The sequence below is a fragment of the Dendronephthya gigantea genome, unplaced genomic scaffold (assembly GCF_004324835.1).
Source record: "Dendronephthya gigantea isolate DGI-Jeju-01 unplaced genomic scaffold, DenGig_1.0 000147F, whole genome shotgun sequence".
Lineage (NCBI taxonomy): Eukaryota > Metazoa > Cnidaria > Anthozoa > Malacalcyonacea > Nephtheidae > Dendronephthya > Dendronephthya gigantea.
The window spans coordinates 386027-413811 of record NW_021163157.1 but is presented as its reverse complement, the minus strand read 5'-3'; the positions used below and the strand labels follow the sequence as shown (position 1 = coordinate 413811).

General features: G+C 35.5%; 1 protein-coding gene across 1 annotated transcript; it reads right to left on the bottom strand.

Moving 5' to 3' along the window:
- Positions 1–2811: 2811 nt before the first annotated feature.
- Positions 2812–26414, bottom strand: LOC114536787 (titin-like). Its single transcript, XM_028558132.1, has 11 exons — positions 26391–26414; positions 25242–25354; positions 19872–19936; positions 18952–19094; positions 17612–17734; positions 17003–17112; positions 9228–9286; positions 4676–4827; positions 3960–4256; positions 3307–3410; positions 2812–3043 (listed from the first exon to the last, which is right to left on the bottom strand). Exons 4-11 carry the CDS (start codon positions 19070–19072, stop codon positions 2936–2938), a joined length of 1074 nt encoding a protein of 357 aa, XP_028413933.1. The 5' UTR covers positions 19073–19094; positions 19872–19936; positions 25242–25354; positions 26391–26414; the 3' UTR covers positions 2812–2935.
- Between the last annotated feature and the right edge of the window lie 1371 nt (positions 26415–27785).

Genomic DNA, 27785 nt, shown 5'->3' with positions numbered 1-27785 from the left:
TGGAACATAAACTGAATTATTTTGTGGAGGAAGGATTGGAGGAATATATAATACATGTATAATTATGCAAACAACAATTAATTTTGCTGCACTTAATACATTATTTTGCACTATACAGGGTGTCTCAAAAAAAACGCAACTGCTTAAATATGCAAGAACATTAATACAGCTCTAAAGTGCACCTCTGGGAATTGAAAATGGCTCTTAATCCTTCATTTAAAATGCTAAAAAAATGCTAAACGTCATTTTAGCTGAACTATGGTGCAAACCCGAACAATATTAATATTCTTGCATATTTAACTGGTTGCGTTTTTTTTTGAGACACCCTGTATAGTCATAGTTCATAGTAAAAGCTTTTCATATTGAATCATACTAGCCTAGAAAACCACAGCTATGTTTTCCCTACACAATTTCTAAAGCATTTTTATTTGAATAAATCATTTGTAAAAGTAAATGCTGGTTGGAAATTATACTTTTCTAAACAAGACCTAGGGTATATTCCAAAATTCCATCCCAACATAAAGTTGTTCTCAAAGAGCCAAGATTTTAATTGATTGCAACTGTTAGTTACTTACAGATTATTATGGTATATTTTTAATCTGCCTCCAGTCATTAAAACCATGGGTGAGAATGGTAACTGTTTAATTATAATCTGAGTAAGGTACAAAATGCACTTTATTTTCTATACAACTTTACTTACAAGCAAAATCATGTTATATTTGGGACAACAAAAGTGTAGTGCATTGTTCAGGGGTAATCTGATTCAATAATGAAAAGCTGTTACCATAAATACCATGAACTATGACAAATATATATTGCAAAATAAGCTTAGTATGTATATATTAAATGGAGCAAAATTGTTGTTCGCATAGATTTATACTGATATATTAAGTAGCTGTAAATACAATGTACTGAATATAGAAAAGGTAAAGTATATTGTGTATTTAGTGAAGTTGTTCTTGCATATTTATATCATGCAGTATGCAATTCATATGAAAATCTGGAAATTCAAATTTGGATCCAAAAAGTTTTCATTTCCAACCAAACATTATTCAATTTCAATAGCAATGTAGATATTAAACGGTAGATAGCAACGCGCAAAGCTCCACTTTGTAGGTTTATGAATGAGACCAAATCAACAAATTTAACTGTTTACAAACTAACCTTGTCAGTCCTTGTGTTCGTTTCATCGTTTGTGTAATTATATATGTATTATCCATTCCTTCTCCCACAAAAGAATGCAGTTTATGTTCCATATAACAGATAAAAGAATTGAGCGTACTTGAATTAGTGGAAATGCTAAGTTTGGCTGCGAATTTGGTAAAATACGGAAAATATAGCCATGTCAAATTAGCATATTTTGTATTACGCGCGGAAATTGTAACTAATTTAGTTACAAACTTCCGGCCGTAAGATTCCGGCTTTTCTCATTCCTGGTTTTAAAGATTCCGGCTTTTCCCATTCCTGGTTTTAAAGATTCCGGCTTTTCTCATTCCTTGTTTTAAAGATTCCGGCTTTTCGCATTCCTTTTTTTAAAGATTCCGGCTTTTCGCATTCCTGGTTTTAAAGATTCCGGCTTTTCTCATTCCTTGTTTTAAAGATTCCGGCTTTTCGCATTCCTTGTTTTAAAGATTCCGGCTTTTCCCATTCCTTGTTTTAAAGATTCCGGCTTTTCGCATTCCTGGTTTTAAAGATTCCGGCTTTTCGCATTCCTGGTTTTATCATTCCCCGTTCCCTTCCCCGTTCCCTTCCTCGATTCCCCGTTCCTGGTTTTAAAGATAGCCCCCTGTATACCCCTTGCAAATTAGATTGAATAATATTGCTAATCAGTTACAAACACTAGTGGTTGTCTCGGGAAAATACAACCATCACTCTTTGTAACTGATTTGCATATATCTATTCAAATCTTATTATTACAAAGCGCTCGTGATTGTATATTACGATGATTGTATATCACGGCCGCCTGTGTTGTAAACATTACTAATAAGACAGGCTATGTTTAGTGGCCTAATCACCTGTACTAAACCGCACCCTGAGGGCAAATTAATTAACTTTTACTAAAAATTGATATCAAATGGCAACAAAATTTAATAAGGTACATTAAATCTGAAAAGTGATTTTTAGATATCATGTTAGATTGTATATACATGCATATAGTGTTGTTGACATGAACTAAAAACAATGCCTCATACAGGAACTAGTTGATGCAATAAATGCTAAAAATATGTAATTTGACATCGATCTTGGACTTGGATGTAGCATATTATGGAAGCCAACTGGACAATAATCATAGAAAATGCAAGTATCACTATCACTATTTATTTCTTTAGAAATTGATTGTTTTTTAACATGGGCACTGAAATATTTTTGCATCTGCATCATCTAAAGTCGTGCCGCTACTGCTGTTAAGACCTGTTTCAAACGTCGGTATCGGCTATGGGCACTCATTCAAATGCGGTGCTTCTACGATTTGAATTTCACGCTTTTGAGATGACGCACGTATTTATTTAAATTGTTGGATTTATATTATGCTCTTTTCATATAGTGCATGGGGCTCACTGTTAGAGGGAAGTACGTTCGGCGTCTTATCTCTTTAGTGGCACATCATAAAATTTGAAACAGGCCTGAATATGCCTAAATGCTTTTATGTTATTTTACAACCGTGGGTTGTTATATTATTAACCCAAAATGATATTCCTTAAACTAAAACATTTTAAAATCTTAAGACTTTATTGCATGCAATAATATCCCTAAATAATTACATCTAATTATGTCATATATGATTCGATTCAAAAAGAAAAAACGGCTAGGTAACTACAATGAAATAAGTTTACTGATATGTGCACTAGTTTATATTCCAGTCTTCAAGCGAAGTTAATAACTATCACCATTCCTCTATAACACAATTTTTTTCATTTTCAATATTGTCTTCATTTTAACTCTGTGGGTTATCTCCTCTGGACATTTCATCTTCCTTTTGTCCATGATTGTAAAATTCTTTAGGCTCACCCATTTCACCCATACGCATTGGTTCCTCCCGATGCTAAAACGAAATGAAATTCCAAATGTAAAATGGAAAAACTCTTTGAACAAGTTGGCCAAATTTACTTAAAAGCTTTACACTGACTAAATTTTGTCCAATTAGAGTTTGTGTCAATGGATTTCTTAAAAGCTAAACCAATGTGATTTTGTGTTTCAAACTTACGATATTCACAATCATCGATGGAAATTCATTGAGAAAAATTAAGTTACCTGTACTCGTAGACCGAAACTAGGATATCTTAATTTCTATATAATTTTTATTACCCTTTGTCTTGTGCTTTTTCTCATTTTGTAGAAAACTAAAATGCCGACGATGATAAGAAGCACAACCACGATAATAACAATGATAATAACCACCACAGCATTGGCTATAATACAGAAGTTCGAATGCATTTGTTATTCAATCTAACATCTAGGGGAACCGCAAGGGGAATTAAGAGCGGCGAGAACATTGCGTCAGAAAATTTTATACATCCATTTTACGATTGTAACAGAATGGAGAGGAAGCTTAAATGTAATGTAAACATGAACAAATTTGCAGATCCATGCGAGAAGATATCTTTAACGTGAGTTTTAATGCAAAGAGCACGCCCATCACGATTACAACATAGCCTCATATTAAAATTAGGGCACTCAGTGAACGTACTATGGTATGGCAATATGATTATAAATTATAAAGTAGCAAAGACCTTAATCCCGTCAGCAGAGGACAGTGGGGAGCTAACTCATGCAGTCCCCCTCTGTCTACGTGGCTAGGGCGCCCTTGCAAAAATCCCTTGCACTCAGTAATTTCCACAACACAGTTAAGCATAAACTGTATTTGGTGAGGGGAAAAACGACTATCTACAATCGCTTGCCCTGAGAGTTTCGGATTTGAAAATGACTCGGCAACACTATATATAAGCAACGATACTTACACGAATCCTCTTCCTTTGTCTTTACTGAAATTTTTATTTTGTCTCCACTGCCTTCTTTATTATATCCATGGACTTTGATGTCGTAAAATGTATTACTTTTCAATTTACTTAGTATAACATTAAATGTACCCGATGTCATATTCTGCGTCTTGTATTCTAATTGAGACTTTTCTTTGTGGCTTACTATGTAACCAAATATTTTGAAAAAGTCGTTCGCTGTAGGTTTTTCCCAACGAATGTCAATTCTGTTCTTGGTGACCTTGGAATGATTAAGGCTCTTTGGTGGAGGGGGTGGTTCTGTAAAGAATGCAGAAAAAAGAAGACCTCGAAATACATTTGTTTGATTTAATAAGAAATAGATGATTCCAACTATGAACTAAGTTATTCCGTGCAGTTGTCATTTCGATCGAAGGTCTTATTTCTCTTTTTTTTAAATCTTACTCTCTGACTAACCTTTTCCATAATAGACCAACTTTTGATTTAGGGAACAAAAAGGGAATTTCCGAAATTAGTACAACAAACTTAGTAAAATTTCGAAGTTTAACGAATTTGGCAAATTTTGTATGCATTTGTATTACGGATGAACGTTTGTAACTGAAATAGTTACACACTTCCGCCGTCACACAAAAGTGTATAAAAACTAACTGCTTCAAGATCTCTTTACTTTCAGCAAATGTAATAAAGTACATAGATATTAACAACGTCCTTAAATTTACCTTTTATAAATATATCGCCTTTAACTTTGTACTCTCCGAGTTTTTTGTTCTTAAGAATTTTCTCTCTCAATGTTTCGCCAACGACAACTTTCTTATTAGTATCTAGATCTCTCCGGTAAATAACCCTAAATTCTACTACGAGAGATCCGTTCCTACGTTAAAGTATGAAAAAAAACACGAGTAAAAATCTCAAAGACGTAATAACTTATAGATCAAGTGAGCACTCCATCGGCACTGACATGCATGAATTTAAAAATTTCAGGATTATATAGTCAGGTTAAAAGCCTCGAATGCCATATATTTAAACCCTGTTTTCAAATACTAAATTTTATTTCATTCTAACCTTGTTTATATTTTCATGATTTTAAAGCTGCAAGGCGGTTAAAAAGTCCATTTTTACAAGTTAATTATTTCAGTCAAATTTCATATGATCCATTCATTTTGTCACAATTGAATTCATTTTTTTTCAAAATTGAAACATTTTGTCAACGTGATTGCAATGAAAATTGTATGGCACTGATTTTACTGTTATAAAAGGTAAAATACGATAGCCTGCAGCCTAGTGCTTGGCCGGGTACGAGATAACGTTTTTTTTTCACATGACTGCGCACCCTTTTTCATATTTATATATTTATATATGTTTAATAAGGGTTGCGCACATTCTTTTCTTTTTAACAAATAAATACGGTACTCTACCTGAATCCCGTGACTTCCGCACGTTCAAAGTTTGGGGTATCTTTAAATGTCTCCGTTAGCTAACAAAACAGATCATTGCACGGTATTATTATGTGGTGCAATACCACCTCCCCTCCACTAAAATTTTTGTCACAAGCTAAATGTCGTTAAAAATACTAAACCGCAAAAAAGATCTGATCTATCCTAGGAAACGATAGCTTTGGTGTATTAAACAAAATTAATTAGAAGTTGACATGACAGCAAGGTTTGCAAAATGTGTTTTATTTCTCGATTTAATGTACTTGCTCTAGGCGTTGCCAAATAAATTTGCTTGCCTTGTCTAGCATTTTAGCTATTTTTGTCACCCTGCCATTCGATTTCTCTTTTCGGCATTTCCAGTCTAAAAAGTCCCTCGCTTTTTACTTTGTATAGAAAAGGATAAAATGTTTCAAATTGTAAAATGATAAGTAGCTGATTCTTGAGTTTCCATTCCATTCAAAAGAATGACGTTCAATTTTGTTTGTTCGTTTGCAATAAGGGTAAATATAGTCCTATAATCCCGGTTATGCACCAGAACGACGTCTCCTGCCGCAACACGAGGAAAAGATTTTAGATCATTGTTCAATACTGTAGTATATTTACTTTACTACCATGGTTTATTCTAATGATAACGCCTGTATTCAAAAAGCTCACTCACACTCTTTGAGTGTGATATAGAAATTTTGTTATCACTGATCAATGAGAAAGTTTTTTCTTAGTGAATGTATAGATTTAAGGTAAATTGAAGACTGGAAGTACCGCCATATATGCATGGAAAGTTATAAGAATAATAATAAGATCTCCCAACTCAATGGGTTAATTGAGAGTGCAAGTGAGCTTTTAGAATATATAGAGGCGTATAAGTGATATCACAAAACGTTTTGCGAAAAAATCATTTTTGCATAGGAAAATGCACCTTCCGTAAAGAGAATTCAAATTTACCTTATTCGTAATATTCTCTTTCAACTCTATATATTCTTCTGAGCTTTCGTTCTTCAACGCTGGGGTAAACTCCCTTTCTAAGATTATTTCAACTTTTACAACGTCGTTTTCTAAAGTGGAAATAATCAAGCGTTAATTATTAAGTGCTTCAAATATTTGCCATTTAGAAATATTAGGGAATAAAAATAAACATCACCATCTCACAAATGGCTATTTGCCAATTAGATCTGTCCCAATTACTTCAGATATGCATGTTTAAAGATTATATGGCAAAGTCAAGCACACTTTTTTCCAAAGAAATATCAAACATGGTTTACTCGAAAAGGACGGTTCTATGATTGTGTTTTTAAGAATTTTATCATTATAAAGCCACTGCGTTAATGTGTAAACGCGTTTGGCAAAAAGGTTTGTTCTGTAAATATTTCATTCAAAGGTTTTTCTAAAAAAAAGTGTACGCGTATTCGCCGCCATTTTCCCTTTTGATAAATTCTAACAGCATGGCGCCATGGCCATGTGTTGTTGCTACACAAATTCCATACGGCTGATTTAAAAACGCGTATATGTAGAGTATTAGACAAATATTGAGTTATATTAAATTAATTTATTAATTACTTATGCATTTAACACCGTCAAAGTAAAAGTCTTTATTGCAAGGGCATTTTATTGTACCCTCGGTCAACGTTACACATGTTGAATTTCCGGGGCATATGTCCGGACCATTTGGTGGACATGCACCTATAAACGATCAAAAAACAGAATGAGACGAAAATACCATGCAGATAGATTTTAACTATAATTATAGACGCACAACAGTATTTGAGGGTGTGTCAGGGGGTGGGAGACATTTATGTCAAAATCCGATGCACTTTCTTTTTACTCTTTTGTTTGACACAAGAAGATGGTATAGTATATTATATATGCTAAAACAAATTACTATAGGTATCTCAAAGCCAGAGTTTATTGACACTTTATACCTCAATATGCATGTGTTCTCAACGTTAAAAAACAGCTATACAGCCAGCCCGAAAATTTAGTCGTGCTATGCTAATATTTTGGTTCTCATTGATTATGAAAACAATTAATTTTTAAAGAAATGAAGAATGATAATAACGAAAAGTTTGCATATCATGACTAAATCGTCAGGCTGGTTACGCCACTGATAATAAGACAAACTCCTGGGGTCGGTTTTATCAAGCTCGTTTAGCTTAAACGGCAGATAAGTCAAAATTAAATGACACCCCCTACATCTCTCTTGAAACAGCCAACTTGAATATTATGCACTAAATATGTAGTTGCAAACAGTATCTTTGTACTAAGGCTACATACATTTTGTATACTTTTTCTATAAAACGATAGACGTACTTTCAATTTTGAACTTAACTACCGTTTAAGCTAAACAGGCTTGATTAACCAGCCCTTTATTCTAAATTAAAAGCAAACTTAAACTCATTAAACCCATTCAGTGACAAAGATTAATTTTCTCATTTTTCATCACTTTTTAATGACGATATTTCTACCTTTATAAGAGTTTGCTTTTCAGTGTTTAAGTTTCTCTATTAATCTGTCCACTGATTAAAAATAACTTTTTCACTGCTCAGTAATAACAAAATTTTTAGGTCACACTCAATGAGTGAGGGTGTGAGTGATCCATACGAGATTGCATCTTTAACGTGAGTTTTAATGCAAAGAACATGCCTATCATGATTACAACATAGCCTTATATTAAAAATAGGGCCACTAAGTTAAGCATAAACTGTATATGGTGATGGGAAAGACGACTATCCAAAATCTGTTGCCCCGAGAGTTTTGGATTTGAAAATGACTCGGCAACACTATATATAAGCAATGATACTTACCCGAATCCTCTTCTTTTGTCTTTACTGAAATTTCTATTTTGTCTCCACTGCCCTCACTATTATATCCATGGACTGTGATGTCGTAAAATGTTCACTTTTCAATTTACTTAATATAACATTAAATGTACCCGATGTCATATCCTGCGTCTTGTATTTTAATTGAGACTTTTCTTTGTGGCTTACTATGTAACCAAATATTTCAAAAAAGTCGTTTGCTGCAGGTTTTTCCCAACGAATGTCAATTCTGTTCTCGGTGACCTTGGAATGATTAAGGCTCTTTGGTGGAGGGGGTGGTTCTGTAAAGAATGCAGAAAAAGGAAGACCTCGAAATACATTTGTTTGATTTAATAAGAAATAGATGATTCCAACTACGAACTAAGTTATTCCGTGCAGTTGTCGCCCCGAAGGTCTTATTCCTCATTTTTTTTTAATCTCACTCTCTCATTGCCCTTTTCCATAGTAGACTAACTTTTGATTTAGGGAACAAAAAGGGAATTTCCGAAAATAGTATACAATTCCCCTACTACGAGAGATCCGTTCCTACGTTAAAGTATGAAAAAAAACACGAGTGAAAATCTCAAACACGTAATAACTTATAGATCAAGAGAGCACTCCATCGACACTGACATGCATGAGTATAAAAATTTTAGGATTAGAGTATAAGGTTAAAAATTTCGAATGCCATAGATTTAAACCCTGTTTTGAAATACTAAATTTTTCTTTATCTTATTCTAACCTTGTTTATATTTCAATGATTTTAAAGTCACAAGGCGGTCCTGGACTTTTTACAAGTTAATTATTTCAGTCAAATTTTTTATAATCCATTCATTTTGTCACAATTGAATTCATTTTTTTTCAAAATTGAAACATTTCGTCAACGTCATTGCAATGAAAATTATATGGCACTTGCTTTACTGTTATAAAAAGTAAATAGGATAGCTACAGCCTAGTGCTTGGGCGGGTCAGATAACGTTGTTTTTCTCATGTTTAATCAGGGTTGCGGACATTCTTTTTTTTCACAAATAAACACGGTACTTTACCTGAATCCCGTCACTTCCACGCGTTCAAAGTTTTGGGTATCTTTAAAAGTCTCCGTTAGCTAACAAAACAGATCATTGCATGGTATTATTATGTGGTGCAATACCACCTCCCCTCGACTAAAATTTTTGTCACAAGCTAAATGTCAATCAAAATACTAAACCTTAATAAAGATCTGATCTATCCTAGGAAACGATAGTTTCGGTGCAATAAAAGAAATAATAATAAAACAATATAAAAAAGCAGTTAACATAATTAGACTTGCGAAATATATTTTATACTTTCTTTACGCGTTGCCAAATGACATTGCATGTCTGGTCTAGCATTTTATTTTTGTCCCCCTGCCATTCGATTTCTCTACTCGGCATTTCCAGTTTAAAAGACTTCTTGTTTTTTAGTAAGTGATTGTTGACGTTCCATTCCATTCTATTGAATGACGTTCGATTTTGTTTGTTTGTTTGCAATAACATGCAATTAAGGTAAAATATAATCTTCTAATCCTGGTGGTTATACCCTACAACGACGGGTAACACCCGGTTAAGATTTTAGATAATTGTTCAATACTGTAGTATGTTTACTCGCAGTTAATAGAATATACATTGTTTAGAGACTGCGTAAAAGTACAATAGAACTCATTAACTATGTCGGCGAACATTTATGCAAAAAATTGTTCCTTTTTCGTCACGTGTCTATTGTATTTTGAACAAATAAACAACAGTAAGGTCTGAATTAACATGTTGTTCAAGTTACGGTTGAGGAGTTAAGCCAAGCCATTGCTATTGGTTAGTTGCGCAAAAATACAATATAGACATGTGACGGGATAAGGGACCATTTTCAAGAAACCTGGGGCCGGTTGCATCAAGCCCGTTTAGTTTGAACGGTGGATAAGTTCAAAATAGAAAGCAAGTCTGCCGTTTTATTCAACAAGCAAACTAAATGTTTTTTACCTTAATAAAATATACTTTTTACAACTACATATTCAGCGCATATTCAAGTTGACTCATTCAAGAGAGATGTAAGAGTGCTATTTAATTTTGACTTATCCACCGTTTAAGCTAAACGGGCTTGATACAACCGGTCCCAGGACAATAACATAGATAACATGAGTTGTATTGTACTTCCATCTTGTCTCCAAGCCATATATATTATAATAACTGTCGTTTACTGTACTACCATGGTTTATTCTAATATTATATATAACGCCTGTATTCAAAAAGCTCACTGACATTCACACTCACACTCTTTGAGTGTGACATAGAAATTTTGTTATTACCGATCAATGAGAAAGTTTTTTCTTATTCAAAGAATAGATTTAAGGTAAAACATTAAATATCAAGCTTTGTTTGACTGAAAATACAGCAATGGAAAGATATAAGAAGAACAAGATCTCTCACTCACTGAGTTTGAGTGTGAGTGAGCTTTTAGAATATAGAGGCGTAAGTGTATTCATCAAAAATTTCGCATGAAAATGTGGTTACTGGTGCAATGTTGACATTATTAATTTTATAGTTATGCTCACGTGACTAGTTGTCACGTGAAGTCGAGAACAATGTTAGTTGCTTAGTAACGAACACGAGGTAGAAAAACATGGAACTTGTAGTAGCGATTTATCTAACGATACTTTTATAGTATAAGAAGTTCATAAGCATTAAAGACCAATTTATAAACATTACATTGGCGACGAGGTAAACAAAAGCAGATATCGTTTATAAATAACAACGATTTTGAAACCTATAATCGACGAATAAAGTCAGAAAGTCATGGCAAGTGGCCGAATCGATTTAACCCCAATGGCGCCATTTGATCCCTTGGCAGATCCAAGTTCTCTCAGCCAACGATGGAAAACGTGGAAACGACGATTCGAAACATATTTTGTGGCTCTAAATGTTACGGAGAAGAAACAAAAGCGAGCTCTCTTGCTATACCAAACTGGCCAAGAGACTCAGGATATTTTTGACACCCTCGCTGAAATCGGCGAAGATGACGATTATGATTCCGCCATCGCTGCCCTTGATACGTATTTTTCACCTCAAAAACACCTCGATTTTGAAATCTTTAAGTTTCGTGAAGCCAAACAACAGTCCCATGAAACCATAGATCAATTTTCAACTCGTCTTAGGAAAATGGCAACAAACTGTGACTTTGCAAATATTGATAAAGAAGTGAAATCGGCCATAATTCAAAACTGTTCATCGAAACGTTTACGACGCTATGCCCTTCTCGATTCAGAGGTTACCTTAGCCAAGATTCTCGCTAAAGGCAGAGCTTTCGAACTTAGTGAATCACAAGCAGCCGGCATTGAAAACGCACTGGAATCAACACATATTTCTGACGAAGTAGCTGAAGCCGTGCGCCCTCAAGGGACAGCCAACCAAAGTAATCATGATCAACAACCAACATCGTTTCATCGTCAAGCTTTTCGCACTTCATCACAGTGTCGAAATTGTGGGGGGCTCTGGCCCCATAACAACAATATTTGTCCAGCAAAGGGAAAATCTTGTTTGAACTTTGGGAAAACCAATCATTTTGCGAAAGTCTGTCGTAGTGCCCGCAAGCCTCGTATAAGTCAACGAGAAAACCAAAACTCTTCAAAAAAATACCAAAAAAAAATCCAAAAGATTTCTCGCCAACCCTCCAGCAATGAAAGTAGCAGCGAGGATGAATTTTTCACGCTAAAACCATCATGTAGAGACAAAACAACACCTCGGGTCCAAATTTTGGTCAACAACACACCTATTAACATGGTTATCGACACTGGTGCCTCCATCAACATCATCGATGAACTTGCTTTCAACATATTACAGAAACAGAGACCCTTATCCCTACGCCATTCCAAGACACGTGTTTTTGCCTACGGTGCCACCCACCAGTTGCCTGTTATGGGACAATTTCATGCCACCTTGAAATTCGCGACAGGCACAACAACCACACGAGTTCATGTTATCAAAGGAAATTTTGGTTGTTTGCTCAGCTATCAAACGGCATCTGCTTTGGGTCTAATTATGCTAAAGATCAACAATGTAAAATCTGGACAGTCCACCCATGACCAATTGTTGAAAGAGTATGCCCATATATTCAATGGAATTGGAACCCTTAAAGATTTTGAAGTTAAATTACACATTAATGATACTGTTCCTCCAGTGGCACAGAACCCCCGCCGTATTCCTTTCCACATGCGGAAAAAGGTCTCAGATGCACTTGACAAACTAGAAAGTGATGGAATTATTGAAAAAACATCAGAAGCAACTCATTGGGTCAGCCCATTGGTGGTTATTCCAAAGAAAGATGGCGATGTCAGACTGTGTATTGACATGCGTAAAGCTAATGAAGCGATTCAGCGCGAACGACATCCAACTCCAACTGTGGATGATTTAATTCACAAGCTAAATGGTGCCACCGTGTTCACAAAGCTTGATCTTCGTTCAGGATACCATCAGTTATCGCTCGCAGAGGAAAGTCGACACATAACCTTTACAACACACAAAGGGCTTTACCGCTATAAGAGGTTGAATTTTGGTACCAATTCGGCAAGTGAGATTTTTCAACACGTCATTAGCGAACAGATCCGAGACATACCGAATGCCATTAGCAATAGTGATGACATAATCATCTTTGGCACAACACAAGCAGAGCATGACAAAGCCCTTCATGACATATTTGAGCGGTTTTCACTCATTGGACTCACCTTAAACCAGGACAAATGCGAGTTCAGTCAAGCACAGCTCACATTTTGGTTTTGTCTTCTCGGGTGAAGGAATGTCACCAGATCCAGCCAAGGTCTCAGCCATTCATGACTGCCCACCTCAAAAAAAAGGCCAAAGCTGTTCGAAGTTTTCTTGGTATGGCAACATATTGTGCCAAATTCATTTCAAATATCAGTGAGCTCACAGAACCTTTACGGGAACTAACACGAAAGAATATACCTTTCTGTTGGACATCAAGACATGAGCAGGCATTCATTCCAGTGAAAGCTGCTCTTACAAGCGCAACAGTCATGGCATATTTCGATCAAACTAAAGACACAGAACTCATTACAGATGCATCACCTGTGGGTCTATCAGCGATTCTGATGCAGAAAGCTTCCGGATCAGAACAAAGAAATGTTGTCGCATACATCAGTCGGTCCTTATCAGACGTCGAAAGACGATATAGCCAAACGGAGCGAGAAGCTCTTGCAATTGTGTGGGCGATTGAACGTTTACATATTTATTTATACGGAGGACATTTCACTCTGCTAACTGATTGCAAACCAGTCGAGTTGATCTTGAACAACCCAAATTCACGACCCCCGGCTAGAATTGAAAGATGGAATCTACGATTACAGGATTATGATTTTAACGTAAGTTACACCAAGGGACTTGACAATCCATCAGACTTTCTATCACGACATTTACCTGTCAATGACACCACTGATGACAGACATTTTCAAACAATGGCAGACAACTATGTTTGCTTCCTAACCCAACATGCTGTTCCAAGAGCAATGACACTGCCTGAAATACAGCAAGCCACTTTGGCTGATCCAACATTACAGTTCCTGGGTACCCTCGTATCAACAGGTCAGTGGCATTTAATCAACTCACTGGATGTGCAATCCAATCCCAACATAAAAGTCTCGGATTTGAAAGTGTGCAAGAAAATTAAAACAGAACTTACACTCAATGAACAGGATGGAGTCATATTACGAGGTTCGCGAATTGTCCTTCCCGAAAGCCTTAGGCCTGTATTCAAAAAGCTCACTCACACTCACACTCAATGAGTTGCTACTCAACCTTAGTAAGGACGAGTGAGCACTTATCAGGTGTCAACTCACACTTGTCCGGTAGAAGACTACACTCACACTCCAAGCATTCAAAGACAATGCTCACCCTTAAGGGAAGTACTATTTTTGAGTGGAGTGTTAGTGAAGGGTATACCTCCCTTCAGACACACTCCAGCGAACAAACGTATAACAATATGGCGGATCGATGGCTACGAAGGTTAGAATTAGTGAACAATATCCCACGAAACGACTTAAATAGGAGGAAATTATATCATTTTGAGTATGACAACTATGATAATGATCAATTTCGGTCCCGATTCAGGTTAACAAAGGATGGATTTCGTGCACTCCTTGACCTAATCAGAGACAAGTTATATGCACCTAATGAGAGAGGAAGACCTATTCCAGCCGATATACAACTTTTGTTGACTCTTCGATTTTATGCTACGGGAACGTTCCAAGTAGCTTGCGGCGACCTGTGTGGCATTTCGCAGCCATCAGCAAGTAGAATCATCAAACGTGTATCGGTTGCAATTGCCGGTTTAAAGAACCAATACATTTGTTTTCCTCCTGTCGATATGCTGAATGTTGTCAAATTAGATTTTTGGAGATGTAATTATCGTCGTCAAACGGGTTGCTAAGGCTGTCTATTTGATTGGGAATAATAGCGGCTACGGCCGCATCCTCGTCTTCTTGTTGCACACACGATGGACCACCACCCGTCAATTTTGCACGTCTCTTCTCCTTCGCAAGATTCTTCTTGGCACGGGCCTTCACATTTTCCCAGCATTTCTTTAACTGCTTCGAATCTCTTTTCGTAACACCAGATTGGGAATTAAATTCTTGTGCTAACTCTTCCCACGCGAGGGTTTTTTGTGTAATTGTCTTATAATCGTTCTTCTTATTTTCGATAACATCTTTGTGTTTTCCAACTAGTTCTATTAACAGAGTCTTTTCTAATTCTGAGTAAAACTGCCTAGGTTGCGACATCTTGTACTGCCTGGTTCTCACTAAATTGTGTGTGCCTATACACCAATAGTCAGCTATTTAAATTACGGAGGTCACAGACATTCGTCACATGTACAACACGAGCTATAGTTAGATTGAATGGGTTTAATTAACAAATCAGAGGCCTCGTGGGATTATATAAACGTTATATTTTATTTCCTCGTTGCTGTACCGATGTATAAATAGCTGTATTATCCTGATTGTCATTGTACAGTTCTACTTGGATAAGTCATACTCGAGTGCGCTTTATGAATACAAATCGACACGATTTTCCAATGGATGAGCGCACACTCACGCAGTGTAACGTTGCACTCATACTCCACCCTCACTCACATTTCAACCATACTTGAGTCAACCTCACTACAGTCTGACTCAGGTGTGAGTGTGAGTGAGCTTTTTGAATACAGGCCTTAGACTAAAGGCTATTCATATTGCCCATGAAGGCCACCAAGGGCTTGTCAAAACCAAACAGCTATTACGAGAAAAGGTTTGGTATCCGGGTATAGACCAACTAGCTAAACATACAATGGATACTTGTTTATTATGTCAAGCAAATGGACCAAACAGTCACCAAGAACCATTACGTATGACAACGCTACCACCCGAACCCTGGCACACAGTGAATATTGACTTTTGTGGACCATTGGTGGTTCCTATCTGTTAGTAATCATTGATGTTAATCAATATTCGATCACGTTTCCCGGAGGTGGAAATTGTAAGCTCGACCTCTGCCAAATCCATAATATTGAAACTTGAACGAATTTTTGCCACACATGGTATCCCAAAGGTGCTAAAGAGTGATAATGGCCCACCATTTCAGAGCCATGAGTTTAGTGTGCACCTCAAAGAACTTGGCATTACACATAAACCAAGCTCACCATTATGGCCTGAAGGAAATGGACAAGCTGAAAACTTCATGAAACCACTTGTGAAAGCTGTAAAATCCGCATATCATGAAAACAAAGATTGGAAGCGTGAAATGTTCAAATTCTTGCTTAACTACAGAGCTACCCCACATGCCACGACTGGCAAATCACCGGCAGAGTTGCTATACAACCGTCAGCTTCAAACAAAATTACCACATGTGTTGTTTGATAACCAGTCCCCAATTCATCAAGAGCTGAAAGAGAGAGATGAAAGGTTGAAAAATAAACAAAAGGACTATGCTGATTCAACACGAAGAGTGAAACGTGCTGACATCAAAAAAAGAGATTTAGTTTTGGTGCAACAATCTAAGTCAAACAAAATGTCCACAAAATATGATCCAACACCATATGAAGTTACAAATCGCCGTGGCAACAGGATCACCGCAGTGAGGAATGGGAAATATATAACGCGGAACATTTCCTTCTTTAAAAAGTTTCACCCAAAACATGGAATACCACTGAATTCAACAGATAACCTTGATGAAGAAAATTATTTCTCAGACGAAGATGTTCGCGTAGAGAATGAACAGCACAATCGATTGCGACAGAATAATCGTCCAAGACAAGAAATTGGTCCCAGGCAAGATGATTGTCCGAGATATCCAGCAAGAGAAAGACGACGGATCAACAGATATGGGAATAACATTTATGATTGACTGTTTTGACCTGGACTAAGACAGATAAGATACAGTTTAAACATTATGTTAATATTTTGTTATAGTTAGTAGAGTTCATATGTAAAGCATAGGAGGGATGCAATGTTGACATTATTTATAGTTATGCTCACGTGACTAGTTGTCACGTGAAGTCAAGAACAATGTTAGTTGCTTAGTAACGAACACGAGGTAGAAAAACATCGAACTTGTAGTAGCGATTTATCTAACGATACTTTTATAGTATAAGAAGTTCATAAGCATTAAAGACCAATTTATAAACATTTACAACTGGTAGCTACGCCCAACTAAATTATGGCTAATCGAAAAGGTTATTATGCGGTAGGTTTGTGATATCACAAAAGTCTAACAAAAAAAGAATTTTTGCACAGGAAAATACGACTTCCGTAAAGAGAATTCAGATTTACCTTATTCGTAATATTCTCTTTCAACTCTATATATTCTTCTGAGTTTTCGTTCTTTAACGATGGGGTAAACTTCCTTTCTAAGACTATTGCAGCTTTTACAACGACGTTTCCTAAAGTGGAAATAATCCAACGTTAATTATTATGTGTTTCAATTATTTACGATTCAGAATATTAAGAAATAAATATGGACATCACGATTGCACAAATGGCTATTTGCCAATCAGATTAGTCCGAATTCCTTGAGATATGCTTAAAGATGATATGGCAAAGTTAATCACACTTTTTTACAAAGAAATATCAGACCTGCATGGTTTTTTAGAAAACGACGGTTAATGATTGCATTTTTAAGAAATGCGTAGAAGGTTTGTCATAAAAGAATATCAGTTATGGAAAGATGTGTTATCATTATAAAAAGCTGCTGCATGTGTTGCACAAAGGCGTTTGGCAAAAAGATGTGTTCTGTAAATGTTTCATGCAAAGGTGTTTGCCTTTTGATAAATTCTTCCGTTTGTTCGGTTGCTACACGAATTTGAAACGGCCGATTTATAAAAACACGTAGCTAGAGTATTAGACAAATACTTAGTTATATTAAATTAATATATTAATTACTTATGCATTTAACACCGTCAAAGTAAAAATCTTTAATGCAAGGGCATTTTATTGTACTCTCAGTCAACGTTGCACATGTTGAATTTCCGGGGCAGATGTCAGGACCATATGGTGGACATGCACCTATAAACGATCAAAAAACAGAATGAGACGAAAACACCATGTAGATAGATTTTAACTATAATTTGACGCACGACAGTGTTCAAGAGTTTGTCAGGGGGTGGGGGACATTCATATCAAATCCGATACACTTTCTTTTTACTCTTTTGATTGCCACAAGAAGTTGGTATAAGTTCACACTAAAAATATTATATAAGCTGAAACAAAGGTGGCTCGAAACAGTTTTCAAAAATTCCATCGTTCATCACTTTGACATGTTCAAACAACGCATCTTTTTTATTTATTCTGGAGATATTGGGGGTTTTATATATTTTGATGTTTCTACTTTTGAATCGTATTAGTTTTAGTAACTAATAGTCCGTTGCTATGGCGACACACGTGTACAAAATTCACTCCAAAATGGCCAATTGCCTCAGACAAGCACGGTGACCCCCAATTTTTTTTCGTGCATCATTTTACTTGGAAGAAAAACTAACAACTAGCAAAATATAAAAAAATTCTATAATCGCCAAAAAAAATTATCGAAAAAAATGTCATTTTTACATTTTTCAAAAATGTGGCATTATAGAATTTTTTTATATTTTGCCAATTTTTAGTTTTTCTTCCAAGTAAAATAATGGACGAAAAAAAATTGGGGGTCACCGTGCTTCTTTTCCAACTATCCGAGGCAATTGGTAATTTTGGAGTGAATTTTGTACACGTATCTCACCATAGCAACGGACAATCTGTTACTAAAACTAATACGATTCACAAGTAGAGACATCAAAATATATAAAAACCCGAATATCTCTAGAATAAATCACAAAAATGCGTTGTTTGAACGTGTCAAAGTGATGAACAATGGAATTCTTGAAAACCGTATTGAGCCACCTTAAAAACAGCTGTATTTTAAAAGCTAACTCAAACTCTTTAAAGTCATTGACTGAGAAAAATCAATATTCTCATAATGTTTTCATCACAATATTTTTACCTGAATAAGAGTTTGATTTTTAGTGTGTCACCATAAATCTGTCCAATGATTAAAATAACTTTTTCACTGATCAGTAATAACAAAATTTCTAGGTCACACTCATGCAATGATATAGATAGTTGAATTTCACTTTATAGAAATATGAAGAAATATTTTTAGAAATATGAAGAAAAAAACTAATATAACTTTAGGGTTCCCAACTCATGCATACAATACTGATATATCCATGGTGAGATATTTTATGCCGTACCCGTTATAACAACTTGAAGAGCGTCACGATCCAGATCAAAATCACCAAATGAGTTATTTCGTACAGCAGCTATCAACTCCCTGATGCCAGTTTCATCTTCTTTTTTAAATAACATGTCCATATCTGCGATAACGCTTCCAGAGCTGGTGAGTTGAGATGAAAGAAAAAGCGAAATTATTATGGAACAAATATATAGCTAGAGATAAAAATACAAGAACCGTATTATAAATACATTTTAAAAAGCTTCTCTTATATAATCTGATTTGCCTGAATAACTAAATCTTCATATTCAATAATGAATCACTGTACTAGCCTGTGATATGAAGGTAAGTAAAGAGCGGACGAAATTAAACAACATTCATATTGAACATTTATTTTCTATATTCAATTTTCAAAAATCGGCCTTGATAATTTTTTATATGAAGGCTATTTTCCATGAAGAGAAATCTGCGCAGCCGGAATTTTTCATAGTTTTTACTAAATTAGCTTGGGCAATTTACAAAGGAAAAAAAAATTAGGCCAAGTAGAAAATATTCAATATGAAATGATTAAACGATAATCTAATGTAGATAAAAAAAACGGAATACAGAATGTAAAACACGTGTTTTCTCATCTTTCCTCGTTATCGTACGAAAATGCCAATACAAATGTTCAAAATTACGCTCATTGTCAGGCACAATTGTGGAAGTTTACAATTGTGCTCATTGACACACAATGACGCCTTGAAGTTAGAATGAATGAATGGCTGAAGAATATCATTGTGATCTTAATTGAATGAATGAAATATTTCCGTAAAGCTGTAGGAATATTTCATCTAATACGCATTTCATTAACATACATCTCATGTTTTCAATTTTCCCTATTTTAAAACTTAAATCAACTTTCCCCACTGCACTAAAGATTTTAAATCATGATCTTACCTAAATTTGTTTATTTCAACTCTCACATATTCTTTGTTGTCTGCTTTGTCGAATACTGTCTTCAACTAAAATTTACAGTTTGTAATGATTACTTCTTTAACGCCTCGAGCAGAAAAATTTAAATGTTTTGTCTTTTACCGTCAAAGGTCTAGAAAGATATTGCCACAGAGCGAAGAAATTTATGACCTAGAATTTATGACCTCAATAGAATATTCCACAGAAATTCAATTTCACTGTGGTAGGTATATAATTACTGCCCCATTCAACATATGTGACCTTCCACGGGAAAACGTACCTTTAACGATATTTCGTTGAAACGGCAAAACGAACGGTAACGAACGGGTAGTGAACGATCTGTCATAACGTTTCAACGAACCCAAAAAACGTTTTGACGAATTCAACTAAAAATGTGAACGTTTAAAGTCGAGAATACGAACGGATACATAAACGTTCAATCTGAAGCCGTTTGAACGATTTATGTTTATGAACGGTTTTAACGAATTAGTCTGAACGCCTGTTGCGCGTATGATTGACGCAAGATATTATTGAGTAATTAAAAGAATAAGAAATATTTTCAAACACGTAACATGTGTTGGCGCAAGTATGCGCGTACATATAATCTATGCCTTCATTTGAATGTTTAACTAAATTTATTAGCTAAACTACCTAAATCACATTATTTTATACTTTATATACATATACACATTTGCATTTTGCATCAAAATTCGGGTTTATGAATCGTTAGAAAGCCTTCAGTTATTAGTACAAATTAATCAATGCATCATCTGCAACTATACCCATCAAAATATTCAGCGCGTGTTTATTTGCAACAACGTTACAGATTTTGTAAATCTCTCCACGGACAAACTATATGTATGGGTGGTTTAAGGACATATAAACACATCATGCATGCATCCGTTTAATTAACACGGCTCTAAACCGAGAGTAAACGAAGATTGCCATAAATGGCCTGGCTTCGATAATAATATCATAGGCAATGTCATTGGTCACCGTCTAAGTTTGGTTGAGTTTCAGCTATATACTGGATACATATTTTATGTTAAACTAAACACAAGAGATTCCATTGTACACTATTGCTTATACTCTTTGACGCGCAAACGACTAAATTAATTAGCGCAAGGTTCAAGTTGTTTACAGATGATAACCAGACATTAATACAAAATATCGCATACGCAAAGTTCGTTTGTATGCAAACCAGCGTAGTAACGTGTGCTTGCATGCTGTCAAAACTTATTTGGTATAAATAGCCCACTACATTAAATATCCAAACCATTTATACACGTGAAAATCCACATTTAAATTTTAGCAATGCATTGCGCGGCGGTAATAAAATATTTAAAATATAAGCTTGGATATTTACCTAGTGCACACAGCAATATGTTCCGTGCAGCAATAGCCTCTAGCTGCGGTCAAGCTTGTCGCGGAATGTCGCCTATACACAGTACTGTCAGTAGCAACTAAGGGCATCATTATACCTTAAGAATATTTTAAAATTTGATAATAATCTATTTTATCGACTGCATGCACCATCGCCATATTTTCTTCGCAAAGCTAAAGCTGCAATGTTCCTATTTCTGCCGCCATATTTTTATATAAGTGATATGTTTTGTGACCATACGATCACATATGCATGTGTGACTGATGAACCACTATATCGCTAATTAATACTTGTGATATTAAATTAGCTAACTAAATTCTTGGTGGTCACTATATTCATCAGGAAATATTTTCCCCCAAATATTCGACCATTTACATAGTTAACTGTGTAAATACCTATGCTACCTGCATGAGCCTAACAATAGTGACCTAAAGAAATAGAACGCGTAAATTAATGGGATAATTTTCGAAATCTTCATTTCAAACCACCGCGGCAATCCGCAATCCCGAAGGTCCGAATTCAGTTCCGCCCTGCAAAACAACTTAATACTCAACCCCGGCAGCAAGAAGAGATTGCACAGTATTTTCACTAAAGCATATAGCAATAGCAGACGGCCCATATAGAAACCGGGTTTTTAAATCACAGAGTGCAAATAATTTTTTCTGCAAAGCATATAGCAATGCTGCCGCCCATATAGAAACGACAATGCCAAATGCATGCACAGGGGAGTTTATACTCACCATTTTAAGAAACAAACGATCCTCAACATCTTCGAGACATCTACTTGTGACACAATTTGTGCCTCCTGCTTACAGTAAAATTAACTAATCAAGATTAATTAAGACATGCATGAAAGCATTAATCCATTTTGTCTGGCGAAATCTTTTTATATCATATAATTATATATATTTCGAGGTAGCATCTACCCTTTTTTTATGAAAAATGTCAGCAAAGTTTGTAAACAATTGTTGTTTCAATGTAAGTAAATGCATCCTATAAATTGTATTAACCACCACGGCCCAAGCTAACAACTTTCTAACCTCAGCCAAGCCATTTTGAAGGTCTGGCAACCTTTCATGTCATGTTTATTCGGAATGATTGGATGATCGTGGCCCAACTTGATTCCACCGGCCATGATAAGCAATCTAAAGGGTTATATTGCCGTGCGCATTTAATATATCCGAATACATTTTACTCGCGTTAACATATACATAAAATGCAATTGAGAACGTCTTGTTATATACAATTGCATGATCATCTATATGAAATCTTACTTCGAATGCGTGTCATATTTCGATATATGTATGCATGGTCAATAGAGAGCTACAGTTTAGCCAAGCAAATACACTCAAGGGAAAAAAACTTTAGTTTGTATCGAGACAACCGTTATACGAATTCTGTTGATGATTTCATCGATAAGCCTGATTTCAAGGCTTGGAGGAAAATAATTGCAAGCGCGTCTAATAAAGTGGCCCAGTCATGACTTTCCTTATATCATAGCTAATGTTTCATACCTTTATATGCACGTGTTAAAACGCCGCTCTTGACTTCTCCATATATAGATGCTAATATCCAGCAAATATTTGGGATAGTCTTCGCGAAATTATTGGTAAAGATCTTTACCCGCGCGCTCATGCACGCATAAACAGTTGATAGGTGCCATTTCAAATTTGCTCATTTTGTCGCTCTAGCTGGCAGGCTTCAAGGTGCAATGACCATGCATGATTGCAATTTAATATCCGGAATGTAATTTCTAATCAAGGGAACCCAAATCAAAATTAGTGAAAATTTTCCTGTTGCCCAACAGCTGATATGTTGTCCAAGCAAGATAAATTCCAATGCTCCTTTTCTGATGAATTATATATAGCGAAATATATGTAGCAAAATATCTGAAAGGTCAAACTTAAATGTTTGTAAACGTTAGCTTGGCAACTTGCCCTTTGGGCTTGTGTCAGCCCAGTGTGCGCAAGGAAGGACTGCACGCACTTTAAAACATAGCGCAAAACTCAACCTCACAAAACACGGAATTTTTTTTTTGTAATAAACAATGTCACACAATGAACATCATTGATTTAGGTTCATTACTTTCATACAGTCTCTATCATTTATACGATTTGAGCCTTTTCCGCGTTCCACGTTTCCGATTCGAGGAGCAAGTCGAGAGAAATCAAATTACAACCAAAATATACATGGAGAGTGAATTGTGCTGAAATGTGCATATATCAATATATATGAAGTATTTTTTTGTGAATTAAGAGTCTAAATAAATATTTACAATGCATGAGTTATATTTATGCCATAAGTTATATTTATGCAATTGCCACCTTTCAACATGCCAGCGACGATCGAGCCAGATGGCTTAGATCTAGTGATTTTGTAAGCGGGGCACTGAGGATCTTGTTGCTCCGGCTCCAGTTTTAGACTAGATGCACGCGTACATATTTAAATTGCTATGATATTCATGCAGTGCATGGCGTAACGAACAGAGCCGAGGATGGGGTCTTGAGGTATAGTTGGTACTGCAGGGTCCCTTAATTCGCTGTTTGTCATAAATCACGTTTTGCTTATACTATGATGTTTCGTTATCTATCCTGGCCCCCAATAAATTGGGATCTCTTAGTTCTCGTCGTAACCCTACCGAACGCGCGTTATGTCACTGTATTTATGTCTTCAAATATTAGCTAGGGTATTTCAATTGTTGTATAATTTGTAGCTATGTCAGACTGCATTAAAGACAACGAATTTCAAGCTGAAATGTCCGTCCTAGGATGCGGTCCTTAATTTTGAATAGATTTTAATCAGTAGCTGCTTCGTACGGAGGCCCAGCTATATAAGTTTATCAGATGTAAATAAATTAGCTATATACACATGGTTTACAAGTACGATATTAATATGTAACACGCAAAATCCCTCAATTCATTTTAAAATCTGGTTTTGTCTGTTTACATACATTTAGAGACTTCCGACAATTATGCAACATAATTAGCACCTTGCCAAGGCATATTATGGCTCGTAACGCTAATATATGGCTTGCGACGTTGTTTGGATGCGCGGTGAAATTTCGCTTATGGAAGCTACAGAAGTATAGTGAAGCACAAATTCTAACCATTTAGTGCATTACCGAATTCAAAAAACGATGAATTTTTGAAAGAAAGCTTACGACGTGAAATTTGACGCTATTGGAATAATTGCATGCACTGAATAAATAGCCTTCTGTCTGCAACTATAAGCATAAACCATAACATAAAGCGCACAAAATAGCATTCGATTAGGCTAAAACGATATAACCTCTCTATTTCCTTTACAAGCCTTTTACTAAGGAACTGAATACGTTTCTGGGAGTATTTCTGTGTAGCACATTCTGCGCTTCTTCTACAAAGTTGTAACATTGCAAATGTTTAATCTAATATGTTGAACCAAATCCAATGCGATTGAACGAAATTCCGGCAAACGTTTCAACGAACGGTAAATCAAACGGTTGAACGCTTTTGGACCAATTTTCAAACGTTTTTTCCTAAGCGTTCGAACGGGCAATTTCGAACGATGAACGATCTCGAAAATCGTTTCAACGAACGCTTCAAGCGTTTGAACGGCAAACGAACGGATAACGAACGATATTTTCGAACGAACGAAATAGCGTTAACGTATGTTTTCCCGTGGAAGGTCACATATTTAATTTTAAAAAATAAAAGTTTCGCTTAAGCATTAGATATACGGTTCTATAACAGAGTTGCAAAAACAGTTCAACCAATCTATAACGCGACATAACATATTCTGTATTCTATGCACGCAATGAATTTGTATCAGAATGAGAAACAAGAGACTGGGAAAAGTCCCAGGTGGGAGGGTTTCCTGGAAATCAGTCCGCTGCTGATTTGTAAAGTTGGTCTGGATAGAAAAGTATTTTCCCTCGCTTCTAAACCATTATTAAAAATGTTGCAAAAATATATTATATAAACTATTTAACAAACCGCTTTTTCTATCCTTTCTTTCAAGTCTCCAAACTCTTTAGAGGCTGTACTTCCAAGGGCCGCAATATAGTTTTGTTTTATTGTCAACTGAACACGATATCGTGTGATACTTCCTAAAAATTAAAAAGATATTTTCGTCATGTTTTATTTAAGAATTAAAAAACAAGTCGCGTGCCTTTATGGTGTAATAATGCACGATGGGGGAATGTTGGGAGAATACGAGAGAAGCTTGTAAAACACGAGGCGCAGTTGTTTTACAAGCTTCTCGAGTATTCTTCCAACATTTCTCCGAGTGCATTATTACACCATAAAGGCACACGACGAGCTTTTTTAATTCTTTTATAATATAAGAAGAAATTATAGGGCAACAACAAAATTTATTTATTTGATCAATAATGAAATTCTCCTTACATGTTATTTAAGATGTTGCTTAGCAACAAAAATTTCAAAAGCCAGAAGCGTGCATTATGGCCTCACAATGCACGCGCGGTAGCCAATCAAATTGCTCGTTATATCATACTTATATTATAAAGCCAACGAATATAAGTGTTTATTATATGTGTATAGAGATTTATGCACAGCAGAATGACGAAATAAAAATCGTATTTCACTGGATAAATCAATTTCAAGCATTTTCATTCGACGCACGATGTTTTTCACGGCTGAAAAATGCTTTACACGGCTTTTGATTGGACATAAGATATTCTTCACGCGTTAAAAATGTCGTACATTTTGGCGGCAATTTGTTTATTTTTTTTAAGATAGCGTCAAAATAGCTTATAGGAGTGTGATTTAAAACATTATTCTCAAATTCAAGACAATCCATTTTCACATTCGGCATATTATCAAATATTTCGGAAGGAATATCTAACTTCTATTGAAAAAAATAACAAACAAACTAATCGGTAAGAAATATGTTTTGAAGTACAATTTGTTTATTTTTGTTGTCGCTGTTTTTTTGTGTATCAAAAACGCGTCGTTGCCAAATTGATCTCTATACAAATAAACAAATTACTTAATGGTTAGCTCGTTTCTACGATTTTTATTTTGCACTCGTTGTCAAGGATCGCATACTCACTCGTTTGCTTTGCGATCCTTCACATTTTGGACTTAATGCTAAAATCAAGATTGTTTTAATTGCTGCTCTACCTGGATCAATACATTTTGCACCTTTTTTCTCTCCCATTGCATTCACATTTATATGAGCCGAGAAGATTGACACAATCATACCCTTCACCACAATTATTTAGTGTCGCATTCTTACACTCGTCTACATCTGAAAAAATGGTGGAAAAGAAAGAGGAAATAACATTAGTGAAAATGCATGTGGACAACTCTTACACTGAACAAAGTGATGTACGCAAAGTAAACACAAATTAAACATAAGCGCACTACGATGAGTTTGAGCATTTTGCACAAACATCGCGAAGGTGTTCCAAGGAATTTAAGATTCAATTACAACAAGAAATATGACATAGTTTAATTGCAAAATCTCGCAAAAACAAACTATTTTCATGTTGAGACTCAATCATTTCCTCGGAACGCAAAGTCTGGCAAATGAAAGTCAAAAAGACTGTCGGAGAGGCATCAAATCAATGTCTTCCCTTGCAGACAAAATTGTCGGTATATATAAGCAGATCAGAGACGTAAAACAAACAATATATTTAATTAGTTAAATCATTATTATCATATATACTATGCAATGAAGAAAGCCTTAAAAAGTAAAACAAAACATTTGGGGTGACAAAAAAACATTTGTATCAGGCGATTTTGCCCTTACTTTCATCATGGTGCACGTGCATTCTTTTTTCACCATTTCACGACCTTATTGAGATCATGTCCCTTACGAAAAAAACACATGTGAAAACCACATGTGGAATCACATGTGACTCACATGTGAAATTGGAACAACCACATGTGGTTATATCTACATGTGACTCACATGTGGTTATATCACATGTGACTCACATGTGGTTATATCACATATGACCCACATGTGGTTACCATGTATGACAGGCTCGCATGTGATTCGCATAAATAAATTCATGCTAGGAAAAAAATTTGAACACATGTAACAAGTAAAAGCAACAGTAAGTAAAATCAGTAAAATTATATTTCATTGAAAAAATAGATTACAATGTTATGAATTCAATATTAAGTATAGAAAACTAAAGATTAACAAGTATATAGATTGACTATTAAATTTATTAAGTTAAAAGTTCTACTGTCTTCATTCTTTCTCTTCCTGCTTTTTCATCCTGTTCCCCATGGATACTCTGATATCCTTGCACTTTTGTGCCATGGTGCACATGATTGCTGAATCATTGCAGGTGCTTGGAAATCTTAATTTTAGTAACATAATCTAAAAAAATATAAAATATAAACTTCATGCAGATTACCAATGTCAACATACCATTCCAAGGCGGGATGACGTCATATTTGAAATTCCGAGCAAAAGGACTAAGACGAGGGCAAGAACATGCCACATGAAACCACCAAAATTTCTGTTGTATTATCCAAACTTTCAGCCCAAAATACGTGAAA

Excerpts from the sequence above, each read along its gene's own strand:
- LOC114536787 (XM_028558132.1), bottom strand. The coding sequence starts at position 19,072 with ATGGACATGTTATTTAAAAAAGAAGATGAAACTGGCATCAGGGAGTTG. Across the intron at positions 4,257-4,675 it reads AGGCGATATATTTATAAAAG|AACCACCCCCTCCACCAAAG; the intron begins GTAAATTTAAGG and ends CATTCTTTACAG. Across the intron at positions 3,411-3,959 it reads GACAAAGGAAGAGGATTCGT|CCAATGCTGTGGTGGTTATT; the intron begins GTAAGTATCGTT and ends TCTGTATTATAG.